Source organism: Lampetra fluviatilis, chromosome 10 (genome assembly GCF_964198595.1).
Source record: "Lampetra fluviatilis chromosome 10, kcLamFluv1.1, whole genome shotgun sequence".
Taxonomy (NCBI): Eukaryota; Metazoa; Chordata; class Hyperoartia; order Petromyzontiformes; family Petromyzontidae; genus Lampetra; species Lampetra fluviatilis.
The window spans coordinates 10,939,210-10,964,982 of record NC_136284.1 but is presented as its reverse complement, the minus strand read 5'-3'; the positions used below and the strand labels follow the sequence as shown (position 1 = coordinate 10,964,982).

Sequence of the window (25,773 nt, the reverse complement as noted above, 5' to 3'; positions counted from 1 at the left end):
CAAAATACCTGCCGTGAGGCAGAACAGACACAGATCCATCCATCGTACATAAGCCTTGACGGACTGTTGCTGTTCGTGAGCACCTCCAAATGCTAACCAGCGTAGACACAATTCGTGAGGCTGGAGATGGATGGTGTGCCACATTTAAGTGTTCTCGCCCTTGTAGAACATCACATACCTGTCAACCCCTTACCAGTGCCTACCTTATTCAAGACCAATCCAGACCTTATTGGTCACTCTGTGCCATTAAAAATCTCAACGTTCATCCTACAAAGTCCCATCGCGAGAAAGAAACACAGACAAACCACATGCATTGCCCGTGTTGAAACGGCTATGCACCGTATGGACCTAACTCAATTTCCCTGTACAGGAATACGGGATGGGTTGACAGGGATGTGACATCACTCACGACCAGCGAGCTCGCACACTCGCGAGCGCAGTCATTCTTCACATCAGCCGGAACAGTTCGGGAATGACAGCGCCACGCCACATCCATCTCGCCCGCCTCGTTTTGCCCTCGTGATGACTTTGGCTGCGGCTGTGACGAGCACGACGAACGTGTGCGAGCGGTGCCTTAGGAATAGCCCCAGAATAACATGGTACAGCGGCCAGAGGTGTGGACTCGAGTCATGTGACTTGGACTCGAGTCAAACTCGAGTCATGAATTTGATGACTTCAGACTCGACTCGACAAAATGTACAAAGACTTGCAACTCGACTTGGACTTTAACATCAATGACTCGTGACTTCACTTGGACTTGCGCCTTTTGACTCGAGAAGACTTGCTACTTCCCATGAAAACTGGGGGAAAAAATGTTCACACGGCCGCGCCGCTCTCAGTTTTTCTGCATCTGTGAAAGAAATGTGCACCACCTGTATGCATGCAGAGAGCACGCGCGCTGCCTGCACGACATCCAATCACTGTAGTCCCACGTTGTTTTGATTGGACAGCATCTAAGCAGGCACATTGCAAGACAACCAATGAAGCGCAACAAGCAACAACGCGCCAGTTGGCAAAATGATACCGAAGATAGTTTCGTTTGGCTATAAAAATTACGATGTAGTCGACAAAAAACGAGTTGCAATTTGCAAAACATGCGGGTCGAAGATTACAGACGGTGCTGCCACAACGTCTAACTTTGTTCGACACCTGAAGTTGCACAAAGAAAGGTAAGTTTTGAACGAATGCTAAGCACCTCATCGGATGTACCGTAACTTACTAGCTGCTGCATATTTACTGTATCAACGAGACAGTAAACGCACGTCTCCCTTGCTGGTTAATGCTTACAAAAATAGGGATTTTTGAACCCCGATTATATGAGGTACATGAGTGTAACACACTCAGATGGAAAACCTCTTCAACATCATGTCAACGTCCGTTTTAAAGTATCATTTCTCAGAGGTGTGGACTCGAGTCATGCGACTTGGACTCGAGTCAGACTCGAGTCATGATTTTGATGACTTCAGACTCGACTTGGACTTGCCTCATCTTTGACTCGACTTGACTCGGGACTCGAGAGCAAAGACTTGAGACTTACTTGTGACTTGCACAACAATGACTTTGTCCCACCTCAGAGGTGTGGACTCGAGTCATGCGACTTGGACTCGAGTCAGACTCGAGTCATGATTTTGATGACTTCAGACTCGACTTGGAATTGCCTCATCTTTGACTCGACTTGACTCGGGACTCGAGAGCAAAGACTTGAGACTTACTTGTGACTTGCATAACAATGACTTTGTCCCACCTCTGTCATTTCTACCTTGCTGCTAGACGGATAAACACAAATGTATATCTCAGTCTCTCCAACACACATGAGACAAAAACAGGCCTTCCAGTTTTACTCTTTCAATCGTTCAGTTTCAGAGTGGCTGGTGTGCTGCCTCATTGAGGTCGTTTATGTAATTTTGGTTAATCACAACTAAGCTGAACTGTCGCTGAAGACATAAACTATCACAATTAAACAATGAATGAGGCAGCAGTAGACCTGCAATTGCTGTGTGATGCAGCAAGGCACCATGGAATCTGGTGTGCAGGAGAGAGTGAACTATAAAGCAGGGGTTCCCAACCTTTACCATGACAAGGCCCCCCATATACCAGTAGATTCCAGCCAAGGCCCCCCTGACATGGGCCGTGCCACACTCTTTTTTCTGTGCACCTCCTTTCACAATTCGATGGAGTTGGTGCCAGAGGTGTGGACTCGAGTCATGTGACTTGGACTCGAGTCAGACTCGAGTCATGAATTTGATGACTTGCGACTCGACTTGGACTTGCATAACAATGACTTTGTCCCACCTATGAGATGTGGACTCGAGTCATGTGACTTGGACTCGAGTCAGACTCGAGTCATGAATTTGATGACTTGCGACTCGACTTGGACTTGCATAACAATGACTTTGTCCCACCTCTGGTTGGTGCATCCCTAAACCCATCCAAGTACAACAGGAAACATAGTAAGACATATACACTGTAAAGAGGAAAATGATGACACAGTCACAGAAGATCCACCATTAGCCTTCCCTTTTCATATCATGCCCAAACAGCAGGCAGCGCATGGACATAGCGTGCTACCGTAGTCTAGGTCTGTGAGGCAGCGCACCACTGGGATATATACAGTATATAATAAAATAATAACGATTATAGTAGTAATGTTCAGAGATGCAATACATTATTATAGTGCAGTTCTTAACTAATGGGGATATTGTTTAGCTTATTTTTGGTTTAATTTGGTTTATTTTACTTATTTAATTTATTCAATTATTTTGTTTTGCTATACTTTTCATGCCAACTTGCCATGGCCCCCCTAGCACCCCCTCGCGGCACCCAGGGGTCCCCGTCCCCACTTTGAAAACCACTGCTATAAAGCATATGACTTCAGTTTCTCGAGGGAAAGGGCTTTCTTATGACTTTTGAAGCAGTGAAAATATTCTTAATATTGCATACACTGAAACTGAAATGTATTATCGTATACCGTAGTGTACAATAGACAATGAATATTAACACAACAACATTGATATGAGTAAAGAGTAGTTTCAAATACAACATGTGTGGCTATAAGGGATTTTCTGACATCTGTTTCATATTCTTTTCTGTTACAGGTGAAGTATTGGAAATGACGGCAGGAAACTCCTTGACGGGTAACACACTTCTTTTATTAAATCTTCACTTATCTCGATACAACGTGTAGTCTCTATTCTTCCGCGTACGGTCACCAGACACCGGTACAACTCGTAACCTCTTCTCTTCTTATAACACACCGTACTGAACTCGTGTAGACTCCAAGCCTCTCGCTACACACGCCTCACTCGTCTCGTGTAGACTCGCCTCGTGTAGACCCTATGCCTCTGGCTACACACACATCACTCGTCTCGTGTAGACTCTTCTCGTGTAGACCCTATGCCTCTGGCTACACACTCGGCATGCTGACACTGCATGCTCACACTACCCCCGCCTCTGGGTTACACAGAGTCCCGGTCTTCGCAGGACAGCGGGACTAGGTACCGCAGGGCCCTGGCTCTTCTTCCCGTCTTCTGTCTTCGCTGGTTACACTCTCCCTGTGCGCCTGTGCGCATCCCCTTATATAGTCGTTCCTCCCGGGAGACGGAGCGGATGCGGACCTCGATGCGAGCATCGCTTGTTGGTGAACCAATCACAACGCGCTATCTCTACGATCCTTTCTCCCCAACGCGTGTTTTCACTCACCACCCAATCACGCCGCGCTGCCACTTGCTCACTCCCACACCAGCACGTCACCGGCACCCAGCCAATCAACACCACCCAACCCACGATCCCGCGCTGACCCCTGATCCCTCACCGTCAGCGCGCGTCACCACTCACACAACCAATCACAACGCGCTGGCACCTGATCGCTACCCCAGCGCGTATCACCACTACATCACCCCCCCCCCCCCCCCCACATAGCTTGCAGCCGTCCCGGCTGCTAACCACCAACCTCCCACATTGTTAACACAACAAACCCCCCCCCCCCCCCAGTGTGCCCCGTAACACAACAACAACACAACAGCAACCTATGTACAATTTGACAATAAACGCAAGAAAAGTTAACAATACCACACACAACACCTTATATATATAAAAAAAACTATATACAGCCCGACGAACAACGTAATAAAAGCAATTTCTAGAAAACGAACGCGCTCCGCGTCTCTGCAACTAACGAAGTGACGAGGCGCTCCCACTGCCTCGACTCCTCACGTGGCAGGTCAAACAAAGTAGCGCGACCTGGCGCGAGTCCGTCTGGCTGGTCCGTCATACGGGACGGGACACTGACGACCGTCAGGCGGCTCCGGCTGCTCTAGACGGCATGGAACGGGCCTGAAAGGCCCGGCCCCGCCGCGAAGATCCGGCCGCCGGTGGTCGGCAGCTGTCAGTTCCGAGACACCTGGGAGCAGATCAGGCGGAGACATGTGAGGATCAGGCAGAGACATTTCCCCCTCTGGGTCGTCGGTCACGTCACATGCTCGGCCCTCACGACACAATGGGAGGCCATATGGAGGCGAGAACGGTTTCGGTCGGGAGGGGTGGACGTACCACCGTCGTTTTCCCCATTTTATTTGAACGCACTGGGGCCGTGCCACGCGCACGATCTCCACGGGCCCCCGCCATGGCCTCAACAATTTAGGCGACGTAGCCAAGGGCGCCTGAGGGCAATGCAGCCAGGCCCTGTCACCCGGTTTCCATTCGTGCACGGACACCCTCCGTGCCCGCAGCCGTTCGTTAGCAATTTGGCGAGCCCGCGAATTAAGCCGTGCGGCCTCCCTTGCCTCTGTTAGCTTGTGAATATTGAATTTAATATGTTCCGCCAATTTAGAATTGGTTCGTGGAGCGGACAGGCCAAGCTGCGTTTCCATGGGCGGGTCGGCTTCCCGACCGTACATCAAATAGAATGGGGAAAACCCTGTCGCTGCATGGGGGGCCATTCTGTACGCGGCAAGGACCCCCGGGACCTGCAGGTCCCAATCTACATGTGCCTCACACACCTGCTGGCACAGCATAGAAGTCAAAGTCTTGTGAAGTCTTTCCACCATCCCGTCTGTCTGCGGGTGGTACGGGGAGGTACGCACCTTTTTAGTACCCAGTAAATCGCACACCTTTTGCAACAATTTACTCGAAAAATTTATACCTTGGTCGGTCAGCAAGCGTTCGGGAGCCCCCTTGTCCAGGACATAGCCCTGGACAAAGGCGTCCGTCACAGCCGCTGCCGACTGGTTGGCGAGAGGCCACGCCATAGGCCACCGGGTGAAATATTCGACCCCCACCAACAGGTATCTATTCCCTCTAGGCGTGACTGGAAAAGGCCCCAAAATATCGAGTGCAACGAGCTCGTTAGTGCGCGAGACCTGAATCGATTGCAGCGGTGGATTAGCTAGCACGGGTGGTGGTTTCCGTCTGGCGCACTCAACGCACCCCTTCAGAATATTTACCACGTCACTCCCCATTCCCGGCCAATAATAGTCACGCTGAAGCAGGGCAAGAGTTTTGTTTACTCCCAAATGCAAGAGGCGTTCGTGTGCGGCCAAAACAATTTTTCCCCTTACAGCGGAAGGCACCACCAGCGCGTGCCGCCGGGACAAACTGTCCCATCTCATCAACATGCCCTGTTTAAGTACATAGGAGCCAGTTCACACCTGGTCCTCTTTAGGACCACCCACCCTGCGGCGCAATGCTAGCAGGGAGCTATCCGCCATTTGGAGGCGGCCCCACTCGCCCAGCGACAATGAGAGCAGCGAGTCCCGCTCCTGACAAGTAGCGGGGACCTCCCCGACTGGCGCGCCCGCTGTCGCAGCCAATGTCCCCTTATCTTCCACAACCAGCGGTTTACAGCGCGCCGATCCCGATAGACACGCACATTTCTGACACGGCAACAATCGCGACAGGGCATCGGCATTTGTGTGTCGCAACCCCTTCCGGTATGTGGTCGTGAACTGATAGTCTTGGAGGACTTCCAACCACCGCGACAATTGGCCCGAGGGTTGGGCGACCCTCAATGAATACTGTAGCGCCACGTGGTCCGTCCGGACCGTAAAGTGACGCCCATAGAGATACGGTCTGAACTGTTGTACAAAAAAAACAATGGCGAGCAGTTCACGACGGGTGACGCAGTAGCGCTGCTCAGCCGGAGACAACACCCTGCTACCATAAGCGACCACCCTTTCGACTCCCCCAACGACCTGGGGCAGTACCGCCCCAATGCCCGTGTTGCTAGCATCCGTGTCTAGCAAGAAGGGACTCGCAAAATCCGGATAACGCAAGGGTGGGGCGCCCACCAAGGCGTTCCGAAGGGCACAGAATGCGGCCTCCTCTTCCGGTCCCCATTTGAACTTCACACCCTTTGCCGTGAGAGCGTGCAAGGGTTTTGCAATAGTGGCGAAGTGCTCAACGAATCGGCGATAATACGAAGCAAACCCAATGAAACTGCGTACGTCTGCAACCGACGTGGGCGTCGGCCATGAACCGACACAGTCCGTCTTCGCGGGATCGGTAGAGATCCCCGAAGAGTCGACAATGTGACCCAAGTATCTAACGGACTTACGAAAAAGGTGGCATTTGGCCGGTTTAAATTTCAATTTAGCCGATCGCATTCGCAAGAACACCCCTCTCAATCGCTGGAGGTGTTCCTGAAATGTTTTACTGAAAACAATGACATCGTCAAGGTAAATCAAGCACGTCTCCCATTGCAAGCCTGACAAAACCAACTCCATAAGGCGCTGAAACGTCGCTGGAGAGGAGTGAAGTCCCATGGGCAACCGGTTAAACTGGAACAGGCCCCCTGGAGTCCGAAATGCTGTCTTAGGTTTAGACTCTTCGTCGAGCGGCAACTGCCAGAATCCCGATAACAAATCAAGAGTCGAAAAATATCGTGCACCAGACAATGCATCGAGGGACTCATCCTTCCTGGGGAGCGGATACGCGTCAGCCACAGAGATCTTATTCAGGCGACGGAAATCTACGCAAAATCGCAAGGAGCCGTCTTGCTTCTTAACCAGCACAATAGGTGCTCCCCACGGACTGGAGGAAGGCGAAATAATGTCGGCTTCAAGCATATCGTTAACGGCCGACTGAACATGTTCCTTTTCGGCAGGACTCAGCCGGAAGGGATTTAACCTGACCGGTGCCGCATCGCCCGTGTCAATGTGGTGGCGTACCAAATCCGTACACCCAATGTCATATTTATGCTTGCTGAACACATCAGAAAATTCCATTAGTAACTCGCGCAGCGCACCCAACTGCACCCTTGACAAATCGTCCGCGCCCGCGCACAGTGAATGGACCCATTCAAGGTCCTCTTTCGGTTCAATATTCTGTGTGGGGCTCGGATCAACATGCGCAACCAGCCGTTCCTCCGCAGGAACCCGCGCCGCGTGAGCCAGCACGGTACCCTGCTGAATGACGGCTGGCCGCGATCCAGCCCGAACCAAAGTGTGAGCCACCGACAAATCGACCCCTCCTACAGCCTTGTTAGAAGGACCCAAAAGCATGCCTTGTTCCGAAGTCCCCTCTACCCATGGTTTCCTTAACCGGAGGGGAATTAACATCTGTGAACCCGGGGGCACGTGCACGGTCTGCGTCGCCAATGCTTGTATCGTGGCGCACGCCGTCCGAATCTCAGTAGGGCTCGACAAAAATGAAATGCGGCGACCCGAAGGTAGTTCAATGCAACGCTGATCAATTAGAATTTTAATGGGCATCTTAGCCAAAAAATCAGTGCCCAATAGACAAGGAACCGCCAAAGAAGACGAAACAAAAACGGGTCCCGACAATTTGATATCTCCAATGCAAATGGACGCCCTAATCTGACCGATAATGCCCAACGATCCCCCATTTGCGGCGAAAAACGGCACATCCACTGGGAGCAGTGGACGGCACTGGACGGGGAGAATGTTATAAATGAGGTCAGATATAATCGTCGCCGACGCCCCCGTGTCCACCAATACCCTGACCTCTACCCCATCAATAGAACCCGCAACGACGGATGAATCTGCTGAAGCAGCCACAATTCTATGTCCCAACTCCGACCACTCAATGTCTCTCCGGTCCCGGCCGAAACCCCCTCGCCGTACCGAATCCCCGAACCCTAACCGGCCCTCTTCCGTCGCTCCGCGACGGCCCATGCGTGTCGAGTGTGTGGGCCGAGCATGCCTTGGGGCCTTGGTCGTCGTCCAGCCGAGATCCCATGGCGCGCTGACGGGGAGCGCGGCAACCGGACGCCATGTGGCCCCGGAGGCCGCAGTTGTAGCACGTGATGAGGGTCGTCGGTGATCTCGGTTGCTCCAGCTTGCGGGTCGATCGCAGGGGCGACCGACCCCCCGACCTCCAGTCCCCCGGTCGTCCCGCGGTGAACGCCTCCTCTCGCGGACTGACGACTTGTAGTTCGGTGATCACCGGACCCGGAGTTGAGGCCACAGCAGCGTTGCAGACGACCCCCTGTTTGCGTTGAAGGGCCTCGTGCGCTTGTATACTCGTAGCGACCCGTAAGGAAGAAATGTCGATCTCGTCGGCCGTGTTGATGGGGACCCCCAGGTCCTGTGCCAACTTAAGCAGCTGCTCCAAAACCATCGCATCCTGGCCCTCCTCGTCCATCCGAGGAAATGCAGCATCGGCGAGAGCCAGCAACGCCGTGCGATAGGCGAGCGCGGTCTCCGTGTCCGCCTTCCGCCTCGCATAAAAATGATGGCGGCACGCCGAGGGAGGTCCGTAGACCCTGGCCATGAGACCCAGCGCTACCTTAAGCGTGGATCGGTCCGACCTCCGAGCTGACATGAAGGCCGCGAGCGCGTTGTCGTCCAACATGGCAGGCAATGCCCGCAGCGCCGTAGCATCGGACCAGGCCGACATCTCCTGATGCGCCAAAAATCTGCGCCTTGAAGGCTGACAATGCGGGGAGGCGCTGTTGAAAAATGAAGTCGTCCTCCGCGTCGTGGTTCCGTCCCGCCGCACCGTCGGTGTGTAAGATGGCGGCTCCAATGGCGGACGCCTGATGGCGGTCCGCAGCGCGCGTCGATGACGTAAGATGGCGCGCTTGGAGACCCGCACCCACGTGGCGGTCGCCGTTCCCGCCAAAAGTCGCCGCCGATGAAATGGCGGGAATCGCCAAGTCATTTTGGCGGGAATCTGCAGGGCGACCCTGTAGAATGTCCGCTGCCGTCTCCGCTCCAGCCGACGAGCTGATCTCCGCCAGGATGGACGCGGCGGCGAGCAGCAGCTCCGCCAGACGAGAGTGCGCCTCCCGGAGCACGGCCTCGGTCCCCCGCCGCTCCTCCGGCGCCGCCGGCGGATCCTGCAGCGTGGGCCATTCTTCGTCCTCACCCCCCGACGGCAGCTGGCCCGGGTCGTCAAGGTTGTCCTCGCGGTCACTCCCGTGGGTCCGAACGGTCTTCCTCGTATCCATGCTTGGAAGACAGTTTCACTTCTGACGCCAGTTGAAGTATTGGAAATGACGGCAGGAAACTCCTTGACGGGTAACACAATTCTTTTATTAAATCTTCACTTATCTCGATACAACGTGTAGTCTCTATTCTTCCGCGTACGGTCACCAGACACCGGTACAACTCGTAACCTCTTCTCTTCTTATAACACACCGTACTGAACTCGTGTAGACTCCAAGCCTCTCGCTACACACGCCTCACTCGTCTCGTGTAGACTCGCCTCGTGTAGACCCTATGCCTCTGGCTACACACACATCACTCGTCTCGTGTAGACTCTTCTCGTGTAGACCCTATGCCTCTGGCTACACACTCGGCATGCTGACACTGCATGCTCACACTACCCCCGCCTCTGGGTTACACAGAGTCCCGGTCCTCGCAGGACAGCGGGACTAGGTACCGCAGGGCCCTGGCTCTTCTTCCCGTCTTCTGTCTTCGCTGGTTACACTCTCCCTGTGCGCCTGTGCGCATCCCCTTATATAGTCGTTCCTCCCGGGAGACGGAGCGGATGCGGACCTCGATGCGAGCATCGCTTGTTGGTGAACCAATCACAACGCGCTATCTCTACGATCCTTTCTCCCCAACGCGTGTTTTCACTCACCACCCAATCACGCCGCGCTGCCACTTGCTCACTCCCACACCAGCACGTCACCGGCACCCAGCCAATCAACACCACCCAACCCACGATCCCGCGCTGACCCCTGATCCCTCACCGTCAGCGCGTGTCACCACTCACACAACCAATCACAACGCGCTGGCACCTGATCGCTACCCCAGCGCGTATCACCACTACACAGGTATGAAGAATACCAGATGAACAAAAGCATCGTAGATGAACCACAACAGCCTTCAATCTCACAATTCCTGGACACTCGTGTAGGGCGTTACAGCATGAGCCACCCACAGCAGAAGGCCATCTCCAATGCGATACTGTCTGACTTGATTATTGATTGCAATGTTCCTCTATCTATTGTGGAAAATAAGAGCTTTCGTCACTTTCTGGCTGTGCTGGACAGCAAGTATACCCCAGTCTGTCGCCGAACGCTGACCACAAAAACAGAGAGCCTTGCTGAGGAGAGACGTTCAAAGTTAAAAACTCAATTGAGCAACACTGACCATGTTTCAGTCACTGTGGACATTTGGTCTGATCGAAAGATGAGGGGATTCCTTGGTGTCACTGTGCACTGGATGGAGAGAGATGCAGAGAGGGTACAGCTAAAGACAAATCTCTTGGCCTGCAACCGCTTCAAAGGCTCTCACACAGCGGAGCGCATCTGTGACCAATTTGAGGCAATATGTGATGAATACAACATCAAAGCTAAATTGGACTATATCATTAGTGAAAATGCTGCTAACATGCGCAAGGCATTTACGGTCTGCTTCCCCAGCGAACAGGAGGAAGATGATGATGCTGGAGATAATCTTGATGATCCTGAGCTATGGCATGACTTAACCCTAGAAGACCAGCAAACCGTCGATGCTGCTATGGCAAAGAAACAGCGCCTGCAGTGTTTTGCACACACATTGCAGCTGGTGGTGGGAGACGGTTTGAAAGAAACAAAAGCGGCATGTCCTTCTCTCTCCAAGTTATCAAAACTTAGCTCCCTGCTCCACACAAGCACAACGTTTAAAGACATATTCGATGGTGAATTTGGGGAGCACAGAGGCATCCCTGCTGCAGTGAGCACGAGGTGGAATTCTACACTGCGGCAGGTGAAAGCAGTCCTTCATTGTGATCAGCAAAAGCTCTGCGCAGTTCTTGAGAAGGCCGGGCATAAAGAACTGTCATTCACACTACGAGAGTGGAATCTGCTGAAGGAGTTGGTGGACATCTTGAAACCGTTCGGAGAAGCAACTGATTTGACACAGGGGGAGAAAGTCATTACAATCAGTGCAGTAGTTCCATCCGTCTTGTCCCTCAATCACCATCTTGAGAAGCTGAAGCCTCAAGTTCGTTTCCTGAGCGGCCTGGTCAGAGGTCTGCAGGCATCCCTGGAAAAAAGATTTCTTGGGATCTTCATTAATGTGAAAATGGCCCAGTCTCAAGAAGGGATCACTGCCCCCTTTTCAGACACAGTCTACCTGAAAGCAGCTGCCTTGGATCCAGCCTTTTGTCTGCTGTGGATTGAGCCCCATGTGCTGGTCAACCGTGACATCAAGGCAGAGGTGGCACAACGAGTTAAAGGTAAATCTTATTGACTTGCAATGCAACTTAAATGCAACGTAAAATAATTTGATCTTAATCTGATCTAGGATCTAATGTGATATTAATCTGACTTTAACAATAATAACAATTTTCAGTCTTGCACAGTATCATCAACATCAGTAATGGTAATAAGAGCTCTTTTGTTTCTGCTGTTGTGACACGTTTTTTTAGAATTGATCCTGAAAGATGCTGCAGAGACGGAGCAACCTGTGCCTGTGCCGGTGCCTGCTGAAGAAGAACTAGAGGACATGGAAGGAGAAGGGCTGTTTGCTGCATACCTTAAGAGGCAGAAAAGGGATGTTGGGACCCCACCAGCAGTACAGCTAAGTCACTACATTGACATGGCAGAAGGACAGAATGCCCTTTTGTTCTGGGCACTGAACAGTAAGACTCTTCCTTCACTCTTTCAAGTAGCCATCCGAGTCTTGGCAGTGCCTGCTTCTAGTGCTCCAGTGGAGCGAGTTTTCAGCCATGGTGGCATCATTCTGCGTCCTCATCGTGCACAAATGACTGACAGACTTTTGGCCAATTTGATCTTTTGCAAATGCAATGCAGTGTAGGGGCCTCCCTCCACCTGTCCACAGCACGCATGCGCACACACACTCACCCTCTGCTCATCACCTGTCCACACAGCTCTCTCTCTCTCATACACACCAGTCTCTATGGAGGCATTCCAATTATATTATCAGGTTGGTCCAGTTTTTCAGAAGTGATAATTTTGAGGAGTGAGGATTTTATTGATGACATGTTTAAAAAAGTTTAGGCTAAAAGAACCCATGTCTATTTGAAAGTTAAACTGTTTTGCAATATGAGGTCAATGCAATACAGGACTGAAGCTGCTGTGCATTGTTCTAGTGCAATATGCTGTTGAAATAAGAGCATTTTTTGTGAAAATTAAATTTTCTGTTTTTTACTGTGTTTGATTAATGTCATTGTATATAAAGAGGTTTAAATAAATACAAATCTTACAGACATACATGATTTGTATAAATTTTATTTCTGTGGTAAGAGGACTTGAAATGACTCGAAACTAAAATGGTAGGACTTTGGACTCGACTTGAGACTTGCAGGCTTTGACTTCTGACTCGACTTGGGACTTGCCTCATCTTTGACTCGACTTGACTCGGGACTCGAGAGCAAAGACTTGAGACTTACTTGTGACTTGCATAACAATGAATTTGTCCCACCTCTGGTACAGCCATTTAGGATTATTATGGATAAGCGTATATTGTACTCGAGGAGTAGTAAGTAGTAGTGGCGGTGCATTGCGCCGATTATGACTACTCCATGCCATCTTAGCAGCGATCCGGAAAATATAGAGGTGATAAATTAAGCCCTGGGATACACGGAGTGCACACGCGTGTCGAACACGCGTGTTCAATATGGATTTAATGAGCGCACACTAAGCATACGCGGAGTTTGACTTGATCTTAAGTGTAAACTTCTGAAAATATATTAATAAAGGTGCCCAGTTTGGGAGGGGGCATTGCCTCCTCCCTGTGTGCCCCCCTGCCAACTCCGCCCACAAGTCATTGAGCCCTGCATCGTCTGCAGTTGTCTCGTCACTCCCAAATCTGGCTGTCGCTTGATGAAGCTAGTTGTAATAACTGGCGAAACGTCGTACTTAGATTGTACATGTTGTGGAATTGCTCTCCAACACACCGGTCTGCTGTACTAGTAACAAATTGGCATGTTCTGTTTACGTGACAAACCTTACTAGTTGGCTGTGTTGGGTGGTGGCGGGTTTAATGACACATTTATATATTTTCGCGATCTAACCCAAAAAAATATATATTATGGCCTTCTCTCCGTGTCGTTCTTCTTCTTTAGTTTCTTCTCCTCAGAGTCTCTCACGCAGCAAGAGGTTGATGGGGGCAGAGGGAACGAGGAGGCCCCGTGTTTTTGGCAGAACTTGTTTCGCGCCGGGCTCGGGCATCATCTCGAACGTCTTCACAAACTGCGGGAGCAAGCAGCACACGCGGTGACAGAGAACGATCGCTGAGATTCAGGGAGAAACCAAATAACGTCACGATCTCGCGTGACGATACGGCCAGGGGTGTTCGGCCTTTTGCACAACTAGCTTGTACTCAGATTGTAAATGTTGTGGCTTGTAACGAATTGTCATGTTCTGTTTACGTGACAAACCTTACTAATTGGCTGTGTCGGGTGGTGGCATGTTTAATGACAAATTTATGTATGTATGCGATATAACCCAAAAATACCTGTATTATGTATGATATTGGTCGCGAAAGCCTGCTAATTCTAGATTTGAAGCTTTCGTGACTGCAAGGAATCATCTTCTTAGGTTTTTTCGGTAAAGTCACGTAGAAAGTAAAATAAAATAAAAACAAAAATCACGACGTTTCGGAGGCAACACAAGTTTCCGTCATCAGGTGGGACCGTCACAGCCAGATTAGCTGTTTCAAGTGAGGCAATGATTCAAGATGTAATCCCTTAAAAGCGAGTTGAGGGGGGAGGGAGAGGGAGGGGGGGAGCTCATCATACTATGGTAGCCAATGAAAGGAACGTATCGGGAGGGAGGGGGGGGGCGGGGGGGGCGAGGCCAAAAGGGTGGGCGACGGACGTGGAAGCGCTTGTGCGCAAGCGGCCAGCCACTGCACCCGCCAACACAATGGGCAGAGAGGAGGAGGGGAGGTCTAATACACATGATAGACAAAAGAACGAAAAGTTTGTACCCATCATCATTTTCGTTCTTTTGTCTATCATGTGTATTAGACCTCCCCTCCTCCTCTCTGCCCATTGTGTTGGCGGGTGCAGTGGCTGGCCGCTTGCGCACAAGCGCTTCCACGTCCGTCGCCCACCCTTTTGGCCTCGCCCCCCCCGCCCCCCCCCTCCCTCCCGATACGTTCCTTTCATTGGCTGCCATAGTCTGATGAGCTCCCCCCCTCCCTCTCCCTCCCCCCTCAACTCGCTTTTAAGGGATTACATCTTGAATCATTGCCTCACTTGATACAGCTAATCTGGCTGTGACGGTCCCACCTGATGACGGAAACTTGTGTTGCCTCCGAAACGTCGTGATTTTTGTTTTTATTTTATTTTACTTTCTACGTGACTTTACCGAAAAAACCTAAGAAGATGAAAGCCTGCTACGTGTTAAACCAATAAAACCTTCGTCTGGGGATACCGACCCTGGCCAGGCAGAGGTGCATCTCGAGCTCGGCGATACGGCGTCCCACGCACCCACGCAGCCCAAAGCCAAATGGGATGTAGGCGAAGGGATGCGTTCTCTCCGAGGTGGCAGCAGCAGCAGCCTCTTCCTCCTCTTCCCCGCCACTGCCGTGCCGCCATGCGGCACGGTCCTTGCCCCGCAGCCAGCGCTGGGGCCGGAACTCCCGCGGATTCGGGAAGATTTCTCCGTCCATGGAGAGCACGTAGTGGCACAGCGACACGTGGGTCTGCGGCACCAGCGACGGGGGGCAACGATCACGTTGGCTGACCATCCAACATTCACCGATTCACTCCGCTCGCTCACCGGCCGCCAGTCAGTTGTCTCCTCATCACTATTTTCTCGCGGCTGCTGCCATGGTAACGGTTTTTCCTAAATTCCTTTTGTTGAAATCTCCACCGATGTGGAGGACTCGGGTCTACTGGAATAATATGTTTAATCTCATACTGGTAGGAACGAAGTGAACCAGCCTACAATAGATTATACCGTCCGTCCGTCTGTCCGTGTAGCAACATCGCCCCCTACTGCAAACACTTGGCAGGACCCTAGCAAAACCTTTAGACTCAGTGGGGCTTTCCTGGCTAAACAAGTGTAATAATACATTATGTTTCTATTCTTTGGTTATTCGTTCCTACCAGCCCACCCCGCAGGGTCCTGTTCCACACTGCGTTCAACCACCACGATTACTACCGGTCAGAACCTTTCTCTTTCTACTTCTTTCTTGGCGCTGCTCAACTTGGGAAAGCCCTCTCCCCATTTTCCTCTTTTTTCCCAAGTCCAAAAAAAGCTTTCTCTACTCAATGAAAGTATAACATCTCATCTGTTACATGTAACGTAGTTATTTTTTGTTGCGAACCGCTTGGCGTTTTGGGCCTTTGAGCCATGATAAAAAAAACGGATTGGCCAATCAACTTATTTGAGAAGTGCCATTCACATTGAAACGTGCCCTATCTCATCAGACCTTGAAAGCTGAACAGTGTTGAACCTGGATGGCCCTTGACCACCAGGTATGCGCCAGGTTGTTATAGGCATTTGCGAGCCTACGTTGGAGGCTGCAAAGTGCAGTGCGGAAGAATTCATTGTTGTACTGTGACTCTGCTTCCACATCGATGTTTCTCGATTTCACCAACCCACCCTGACCGGCGTGAAGTATGTAAACAACCGTCATGACCCACGTGGCATGGAGAAGTCCTCCATCCAGAAGTGAGTTGACAAAAAGGGCTATGCTGTACACGCACAACGGCCATTTGTGGTGCAGTTCACACACTTTTCTACGAGCACGACAACGTGAGTTTGATTCTGTGCTGTCCATTTCACCAACTTGCATTAATAAACAAGTATGGTCAAACAACCCCCATAACTGACACGGTTTGGTAAGTTCTTCATCCAACAGTGTATGACGAAGGTCTGTTATTTAAGTGTCATTTTTACAAACGGCTACGCCTGATGCATTTCGACCAATCACAGATCGTTATAATCGAGTCACTACAGTAAAAACAACATGTAAATCACCACACTTGACAAAAGCGGCAGCGGTGATTAGAGAAACGATGCCATTTGGAAAACGGTCAAATTCACAACTGACAAGAAATAATTTATTTTGGAAAAAAAAAGTCCCGAACTAAATTCTACAGCTGAATCGACACCCAATGAATGTGGGGGAAATTGCCACGTGACGTATGCAGTGAGCTCAACGCGAGCACGGTTTACCCCTTTCGGCAAGGAGTACCCGCCGACTACCACGCCATCATCCATGATGTATCTCCCATTCTGGAAGACCACCGGGTATAACCTGCGGACATAAACAGCAAAAACATTTAGAGCTTAGAATCCTGCGAATTGTTAAAGGTGCTAAATCGTGTTTTAAACTATAAACTTTTATTTATTTTACCAGATAAGGCCCACTGAGATATACAGCTCTTTTTCAGAAGTGACCTAGCCACAAATGATAGCTCCGTGAAGTGGCTTATCATGTGGAAACTTCTCGCAGCCAAATGTGGAGGGAAAAACCGGAGGACCCATACAAAAATCGACACAACCACGAGAAGAACATGACAACTCAAAATATATAGCAGGCATCAGGGTTGGGATCGAACCCCCGACCTCCTGTGTACCAGGCGGGGTAGTTAACATCTCGCCATAGAGGCGCCCGCTGTGCTATTGGTGTCAAGCCGTGAAGAAAATATTCCATTTGTAAATCTTAAAGAGCGGCACGAATCCATGTGTCCGAGATGGGCCTCACAAGGGAATCTCAACAGAACTACTGGAAAATGCTTCAAGTGGCCCTTTCATCTGTAGTGATTGTAGCATCACTACTGTGTGCACACGCACACGTGTGACGTCACTATGCGGGTGAGCGTCACTACCACGTGATTCTACACACACACATGACGTCATCCCGGCCGGAGGCGGGAATGACGTCGGGGCCGGTTCTGGACTCGGGAGGCCACGGAGGTGGTGTGAGGTCGTGGCACTCTCTGTGACCCCGGCTGGACACGTGACCGGATCCCAGTGGGGGCCGGGGGCCCAGGGGGCACCTCGGGGGGCACGTGGACAGCAGGGGGGGGGGGCTTCGAGAGGGTTCTCGAAGGGAGGCGTGGCCGGGGTGGCGCCCGGGCACGCCGAGCCTCCTATAAGCAGCCTCCTCACGAGGTTCGAGGCTGCCCGTGCCAAGAATGAAGATGCATTGTGAAGATGCCAAGAAGAGTCAAGCCTCCAGTCAGCCGACCTGCCAGTAGCCCACCTGGCTGGGTCACGCTTGAGTAGCTGAGAGTTAGAGAAGTGTGTGTTAGCTAGAGTAGGTCGGTGGTCACCACCCTATGTGTAATGCACAGTGTTATATACTTACTGTTCTAATAACTGAGTGTTGCTTCCCAAGAAGTGTGTGCGCCTAAATTGAACCCATTACACATCTTTGCTCACTTTTCCACCCATTCCACCACTGAGAGTAATTTTACTCAAATAGCAGCGAAACCGATTGTTAATTCTCAGACATAGAATTTAGCCAAATAAAGTACAAAACAACATTTTTACTTGATGGGTTACTGTGCAGCCATTGGTGACGGGGCTCAGAACATCATCCGGACCGTATAATTGGCAGAGGTGACAAAATTACCGCCCATCGTATAAATTATAAACAGCGTTCAGCCCAAGAACGAACGTATGAACACAACAACAAAAATGTAACCTACAGGAAATGTTGAAGTAAACAACCTAGCTTTCAATCAAATAAACCGAAACATAAGAAGCCGACTGACAGGGTAAGCGGCGCAGAGCCGACGGGCATCGCGAACGGCAAACACCACACAGCTTTGATTAGCACGGTTGGCTATGTAGAGTGCGAAAGAAGTTTAATGTGCATACATACAGCTCGCAGAGTGGACACAGCAGCAACCACGTATGCGGTCGCACCTCGCCGGCCCCCCGAACAATGGCAGAGCCAGGATTTTCAGGTAGGGGGGGCAACCCCTTCAGCAATGAAAAATTATAGAGTTATTAATAAGTGTAGTGGCCTTATATGACGACGGAGAAGGTTGATGGAGGCAACACGTATTTATTACAGGTAACTTCAATTACAGCAAAGATGCGACCCTGACACTCGAAGAGGTAACGGCCTCTTCACCCGTTCTATCGGGGGAAGTGTTCCCCAGCTAACGCCCCACGTTAACTCCCTACTTCCCCCACTCTAGACCTCCCTCCCTCCTGAGGAGGCTAGCTAACCTGGCCCAGCTTCGGCACACGTTCCGACCACCAGCCACACGAGTCCGGCCCTGAGAAGGACATCGGCCCTCAAGTTCTGGGGTCACACCACTGGCTTGCTCTGCCCGGCCCTCAAAAGGGCAGCGGGTCAGAGGAGTCCCAGGGTCTAGCTAGCTGGTCTTCAGTCTTCACTGGTTATTCGTCTTGGCTTGGTCGAACTGCCCCTCTGCTTTCCGGGTCCCACCTTTTATACGATTTCCCACCGAGGGGCGGGTTTCTGTGGGATCACACAGGCCCCCCAGCCCCCTCCCCTCAGGAGGCCCTGGGCGTACATCACACAACCGCCCAGAACAGGTTTGTACCGCTTCCCACAGAGGGGTGGGGCTCTGTGGGATCGCACGCGTCCCACAGCCCCCTCCCTTCAGGAATGCCTGGCCAGAGATGACACGATCACACGCACCGGTTTGGCGTGTGTGTGCATCAATACCACCACCACCACATAAGGACTTGTCCCTTGCTTTTTATTCGACGCGTGCGCGGCGATGGCGCAGACATCGATCGAGGGTCGAATTCGAACCGTGTGTGATCGACATCGCGCTCGCTGAAGGTATGCCTTCAGGGAAGTCGTGTACAGTATACGTAACTGCGCACAATTCTGTTTGTCACTTATAACTGCTTTGCCGTTACTTATTGCCAATTATGGACTCAGACCATTGTCCTCTTATCTCATAGAGTCCCTGGCACGTAACAATATGCTACATGGTAGCAGTGGGGGTCGCAAACTGCCGATTTATTACTAATACACCCCAATGATCCGAACTAAATTAGGGATTTCGATCGGATCATTAGGGGGGCACATGCCACCCCACCCCCCCCCCCCCCCCCACGGGCTCCGCCAGTGTCCCCGAACACCTCACCGCAGCGTCTCCTTGATGACGGCCTTGAGGAGTGGCATCCGGGCCACCTCGTCAATGCCCGGCACGGCGTCACCGGGCACAACTGCACTGACCTCACGGCACAGGGCCTCCTGCAAGGCGGGCATCCGAGCCAGGTGGTAGAGGCTCCACGAGAGCGTGTTCGACGTCTGTGAGTGACCAACAGTCAACAAACAACGATAAAAACAAGGGTAGCGGGGGGGGGGGCGATCACACTACACGCTCGGTGACGCCGACAGACTGGCAGCAAGATCGCGGCCAACTGCCGCCCGCGTCAGCCTCTGGCTGTAGCCGTCCGCCCATGGGAGTCGAACGTACGGTGTCCACGCCAGCCAGCAGGATCTCGGTGGTGTTGCTGTAGATTTCGGGCAGCGAGAGGCGACCACTCGCCAGCAAGTAGGTCAGGTACTCGCCGCGCATCTCCTGTCCCCGGGAGATGCAATCCTTCACCTCCGCCAGCTTGACGTTTATCAGTCGCGTCGCTGAGGTGCCGGAGCCACCACATCGGCGCAAGGGCAGCGGGTAGAAAATGAGGGAAACATTTTAAATATTGTCGTGCCTTACAGACAAAAAAATCCGTTCAACAGGTGTTGAACTTTTCATCCTTTCCTGAAGGCCGTAGCGTAACGAGGCAATTCTGGGCCGATCGTTACAGGCACGAGTGCCGGTCGCATTTTCTACTTTTGTAAAAAATTGAGTTGCTCAAATGTGGACAAAATGTGATTGCAGCTGCCCCGAGTGGACAACTGGAATAGCAACTTCCAATCAGATCACAGAGGTCAAATGACTGCCAGAGGTTGTGTATTCTATAAACCAACCATTGTTTATCAAACCCACATTTTAATACTCTTTACATTCGCTAGACAGAACTGCGCCGCTATGCGGCACCAAGTCGCCATAGTTGCTTCATTTAACTGCTTTATCTGGTGAAGTATTACCAGTGACAAATGCTCGGGTGGTGAGTCAAGGCCTTGAACATCTACTTTTGTCGCGGTGGTACGTGTGAGCGCAGTCGGGGATAATGACAGTTGACCTAAGCCAACACACCGCACCGGTGTTGATGATGACGTCCCACGCCTGGACGAAGCGGCCCCAGAAGGGCAGGAGTGGCCGCGTCCACCGAGGTAGGGCCAGCACGTACATCGTGGTGGACAGCATGCTCTCAATGGCGTGAATGACGTCCTGGGTCTCCTTGGGGACGGTCTCCTCGAGCGAGCCCATTCGAGTCTCAAACAGAACGGTTGTAACGCCTACCACGAACAAATGATGAGCAAAAGAGGCGTTTAGTTGAAAGAAAACTAGTGGTTTTAAAGATGATTTGGTTTATTTTGTGCCTGGGTTACCATGACCGCTGGAAAGAAAGCCAGCCCCGTTCACGATTCATGTACCATCGGCTCAGCCCGAATTCCCACAGTAGTCTCACCAGGCGAAGTGAACACCAACCCAAGGGTGTGTAGCTTGGATAGGGAGTGGCACGTTTCTACCTGGACCACCCTTTGAGCCAGATGCGATGTCACGAGTTCAGAGTGACTCGTCGCTTAATAAAACTGAAAAATTGCAAAAGTTACAGACTATCGTTCTGGACAACATTAAATAATCCAAGCTACTGTCATAAATGAACACTTGTTATTCTTTATCGCTACATCAAAAGTGTGGCTGTGCCGTTTTCGGGCCCAGCCGCCGCATTCACGGGTCCGCGAGCCGGGCTGAGCGAGCGCACCTTCAAAGGCGAATCGGTAGAGCAGCTGAGCGACGTCCGGCAGCGGGAAAACGGCGGCAGCGGCGCCGTGCCCGCGCCTCGCCCGCACGTGCCCCATCAGCTCTGTGACGACGGCGTTGAGGGGGTCCGCAAACTGCATCACCTCCCTGGGCTTGAGCATGCGCTGGTTGAGAACTTCACGCATGCGTTTCCAGTCGGCGCCCATCCTGCAGGTGTAGAGATGGGAAGGGGGGGGGGGCTAGCAGCTCCGGTAATCGGCCATGTGTGTGTGGTGGCCTTGTATGACGACAGAGACGGTTGAACTTGAGGCAACACGTATTTATTATTCTCAACTCGACAGCTCACACCTGAAGAGGTAACGGCCTCTTCACCCGTTCTAACGAGGGAAGTAATTCCCCAGTTAATACCCCAAGTTAAATCCTCTATTTCCCTCTATTCTACGATCCTCCTCTCATGGAGACTAACTGACCTGGCCCAGCTTCGGCACAGGTCTCGACCACCAGCCACACGAATCCGGCCCTGAAAAGGACATTGGCCATCGTGGCTCTGGGGTCGCACCACTGGCTTGCTCTGCCCGGCCCTTCGTCAGCGGAGTCCCAGGGTCTAGCTAGCTGGACTTCAGTCTTCAGCTGGTTCTTCGGCTTGGCTTGATCGAACTGCCCTTCTGCTCTCAGAGTCCCGTCTTTTATACAATTCCCCACCGAGGGGCGGGTTTCCGTGGGATCACACACACCCCACAGCCCCCTCCCCTCAGGAGGGCCCTGGTCATGGATAACACAACTGCCCTGCACCGGTTTGTATCATTTCCCACCGAGGGGCAGGGTTCTGTAGGATCACACACACCCCACAGCCCCCTCCCCTCAGGAGGGGCCCCGGTCAGGGATAACACAACGACCCCGCACTGGTAAGTACTGTGATTCACCCGGGTTCGGTGTGCGCGCGTTCCAACATCACCACCACATGTGTGTGTGTTTGCATTCATCCGGAGGTGCGGGCAAAGATGCGGACGCTGCACTGTAAACCCGGTGACTCCAGTTCGATTCCCACTCAAGGCCAACACCAATGACAATTATCTAAACCAGTCCTGGGCCTCCCCTAGGTTGACTCAACCTCAAGGCAATATTTGGTGGTGGTGGTGGTGATGATGATGATGACAAGTGCTGCACTTTCACCAAACCAGTGGCCATATGGTGGAAGAGCGCAGATGATGAAATCAGAACATTTCCTTTTCTCAATGGCTCTCCATGTAAGTCTATCAGTCTCTCTGTGGGTCTAGGGGTCTCTAATAATGACGATGAAGCCATTTCCAGCACAATTCAGTTCATGAATGAATCCACCCGCACTCATTATCACGTGAAACTGGAAAACCCAATGCGCTGTTTGTAGACACTGAGTACACAATCAAAAAACAAGACACCACTGGCATCATGGTGGACTCACTGGGTTAGCAGGCCCTTGGAATGACCCCGCATCATATGATAATCATCCCAGGCGGGTATGCTTGAGCGCACAGGGTAAGGTCCCTCCTGTCTCATCAGCTGTTCGATAAGGTCTGGGTCGGCAAGGCAGACGAACAGCTCCGGGCCCATGTATGTAGTCCACATGTTACCGAAGCGCTTGTGATGTATAATCTGTTGGGTCAAACATCCCTCGTCATTGATTACTTGGTATTAGTGTGCGTCGCTCAAAGTAAAAACGATTTTCGAAACACCAACAGAATCATGTGTCGTTAAACCCGCCACCACCCGACACGGCAAACTAGTAAGGGTTGTCAAGTAAACAGAACATGCAATTCGTCACTAGTACAGCACTAGTGTGTAGTGTATAGTGTAGAGTAGTGTAATGTATAGTGTAGTGTATAGTGTAGTGTATTAGTACAGCACACAGGTGTGTTGGAGAGCCAAGCCACAACATTTACATTCTGAGTACGACGTTTCGCCAGTAATTACAACCAGCTTCATCAGGCGACAGCCAGAGTTGAGGAGAAGTCCACCTGCTTCTACAATATAATGCTGTCTTTGCATAGCTTCCTTCTACATTGTAAAGTGCCGTCTAACGTTGTAAGTTCACAGCAAAAATGTTTGCAGCCAAATATACAGTGAGGGAAAAAAGTATTTGATCCCCTGCTGATTTTGTATGTTTGCCCACTGACAAAAAAATGGTCAGTCTATAATTTTCATGGTAGGTTTATTTGAACAGTGAGAGACAGAATAACAACAAAAAATATCCAGAAAAACGCATGTCAAAAATGTTATAAATTGATTTGCATTTTAATGAGGGAAATAAGTATTTGACCCCTCTGCAAAACATGACTTAGTACTTGGTGGCAAAACCCTTGTTGGCAATCATAGAGGTCAGACGTTTCTTGTAGTTGGCCACTTTTCATGCGGGTGACGAAAGACCAATCATTTTTTGCTCACCAGCCATGATCAATCCACTGCTGTACGAAGGCTTCCCCAAGTCCGTCGCCATCGCACGATCCTGCGATGCAACAATCCACCGAGCACCCGCGCTCAAGCTCATTTCATCACTCCATCTCCCCGGCAGACGTTCCTCAAGCAGAACTTAATTTGAGCTCACCTCCCCCCATCGTCTCACGGCAAACACCTGACGAAGTTGCGCTGACAAAGAATAGCAGCCGGAGCTGATGATGATCGACGATGATCGAGGATGCGTCACTCACCTGCAGCTCGTGGAACTCGCTCAAATAGCCGCGGATGACGAGCCAGTAGAGAGAGGACAGCATCCCCACACCGGGCAGCTCCTTCACGGACCGAGGCTGCTGCCCGATCGGCGAGTCGAACTTGCCCGCCAGCTTGCCGTCATCAGCACCCCTCCTCGCGGTGGCGTCTGCCACGGAGGAGCCGCTGGCCGACCTCGAGACGGCACCGCGGGAGCAGAGGGCTGCTTGCGACGAGCGCAGCCCCGTGCGGGGCACGGTTAAGGGCAAGCGCTGGGGCAGGGCTGCCCAACGCACGAGAGCACGTGGGGCAAGCAGCAGCATCATCATCAGCAGCAGCAGCAGCAACTCGTGGGTTGCCTCTGCAGCGCTGATGGCTCTGTTGTTGATCGTGCAAATGTAGACGGGAGATTTGCTCAGCTCAGCCTCGGCGTCGCTGTGTTTCCGCACTGTAACCTCGAGAGCGCGTGTACACTTTCTGCTTGACCCCGCGTCTGATGCTCGTCGTGCCGTATCGGGGGTGGTGGTGGGGGTGGGACGCACACACAAGTCGAGGTACGAGCACTCTGTAGGGGGCGCGCCTTTTACTGCTGCGTAGGTCTTTGTTGTTGCTGTATGTCCACTGGATGTTGTGAACTCGTTGAAGGGGTCACCCCGGACTGTGACGACGCCACGCGAATCGCGCTCTGTGAAAGCCCCAGCGCTGTGGGGGGGATGTGAGGTGGGATCGCGCAGGGAATGCCGTGGGACCCACAAATAACCCGTTGGGCTTCGGGGTGGCCGGCAGATGGCGGTACAGCCCAAGTGGGTTGCTTGAGAACTGTCCGGCGGTGGCCGTGATCGACGCTGTCGTTCAATTCGGATGGATGGGGTTTGTAAGCCCTGAAAGCGAACACAGACACTGTCTTGGCCTCGCTGTGCGCTGCGTTGCACCGCTATCCGAGTCGTTAACCTCGCATCCAATAAACCCTCAGAGCCAGGGTGAACACCCGACTCCAAACGTAATTTATTGAATTGAACGAAGTAAAACTGATGGAAAAACACAGCACAGATACACCATCTGTTAATACTTGGAAACATCAACACAATGCATGAACACTACAGCATCACAACATTGTCCTAGATAACATGTTTCTCAACAATAGATCCTGGATGGACCAGGCACCCACAACAGTACTGAACAGCTATACAAGAGAACAAGCTACTGTGTTAAACAAAGGCACATCGTGCAATCATCACACTGCACCCCAAATGTACAGCACTGCATATAACACTGCACTATGAATGAGACATTTCGACATCCTTGTGTAATGCGAGCGTAAATGGGGTTGCTGCTGGGCTCTGGCCCAATCACACGGCCCGGGGTATTGGGGGGCGGAGCCCAGTATGGGGGGCGTGTGGGAGGGGCCGCCGTTCACCTCGGGTCCAATTGGAAGTGAGGTGAATGGAGGTGGAGCCAGCAGGGCAGTATGGGAAGGCCGGATCTGACGATCCGGAAGGGGAGGAGTCAGGGTCACGTGGGAAAGAAGATATAGGTGGGAGCCCGGAAGGGCTCGGTGTCAGTTGTGGAGTGAAGAAGCGGAACCACATTGGGTGGCCGCCGCGCCATCAGCCACGTGGCTGATGGGGCTTCGGCACACTGTCGGCCAGCGGTGTGCGGAGCGGGGGAGCTGGAGAGACTGACGGAAGAGCGCGTGCGGGGCACGTCGTGAGGAGAGCGCGTGCGGGGCATGCACGAGGAGACGCTGGTCCACTGTCAGAACCAGCGGGGTGTGAGGTAGAGCGGAGGAGCTGACGAGGGAGCGCGTGCAGGGTGCGCGTGAGACGACGCTGGTCCGCGGACCGGACCCAGCGGGGTGCGGAGAAAGAAACTAAATAAAAGACCAACGGAGACAGCAGTGCCTGA

At 52.0% G+C, this 25,773-nt stretch overlaps 1 protein-coding gene across 1 annotated transcript; it reads right to left on the bottom strand.

The window, feature by feature from the left end:
- Nucleotides 1-13,070: 13,070 nt before the first annotated feature.
- On the bottom strand, nucleotides 13,071-24,348 carry LOC144934574 (sterol 26-hydroxylase, mitochondrial-like). Its single transcript, XM_078860523.1, has 9 exons — nucleotides 23,871-24,348; nucleotides 22,628-22,818; nucleotides 21,188-21,393; nucleotides 20,520-20,717; nucleotides 19,786-19,949; nucleotides 19,450-19,616; nucleotides 16,544-16,625; nucleotides 14,796-15,062; nucleotides 13,071-13,603 (listed from the first exon to the last, which is right to left on the bottom strand). The coding sequence occupies exons 1-9, from the start codon at nucleotides 24,195-24,197 to the stop codon at nucleotides 13,487-13,489; spliced, it is 1,719 nt and encodes a 572-aa protein (XP_078716649.1). The 5' UTR covers nucleotides 24,198-24,348; the 3' UTR covers nucleotides 13,071-13,486.
- Nucleotides 24,349-25,773: the final 1,425 nt, after the last annotated feature.

Coding starts and splice junctions, on each gene's coding strand:
- LOC144934574 (XM_078860523.1), bottom strand. CDS start 24,197: ATGATGATGCTGCTGCTTGCCCCACGTGCTCTCGTGCGTTGGGCAGCC. Junction 22,819..23,870: donor GCGAGTTCCACGAGCTGCAG/GTGAGTGACGCA, acceptor TTGACCCAACAG/ATTATACATCACAAGCGCTT. Junction 20,718..21,187: donor CTACCGATTCGCCTTTGAAG/GTGCGCTCGCTC, acceptor TGTTCGTGGTAG/GCGTTACAACCGTTCTGTTT.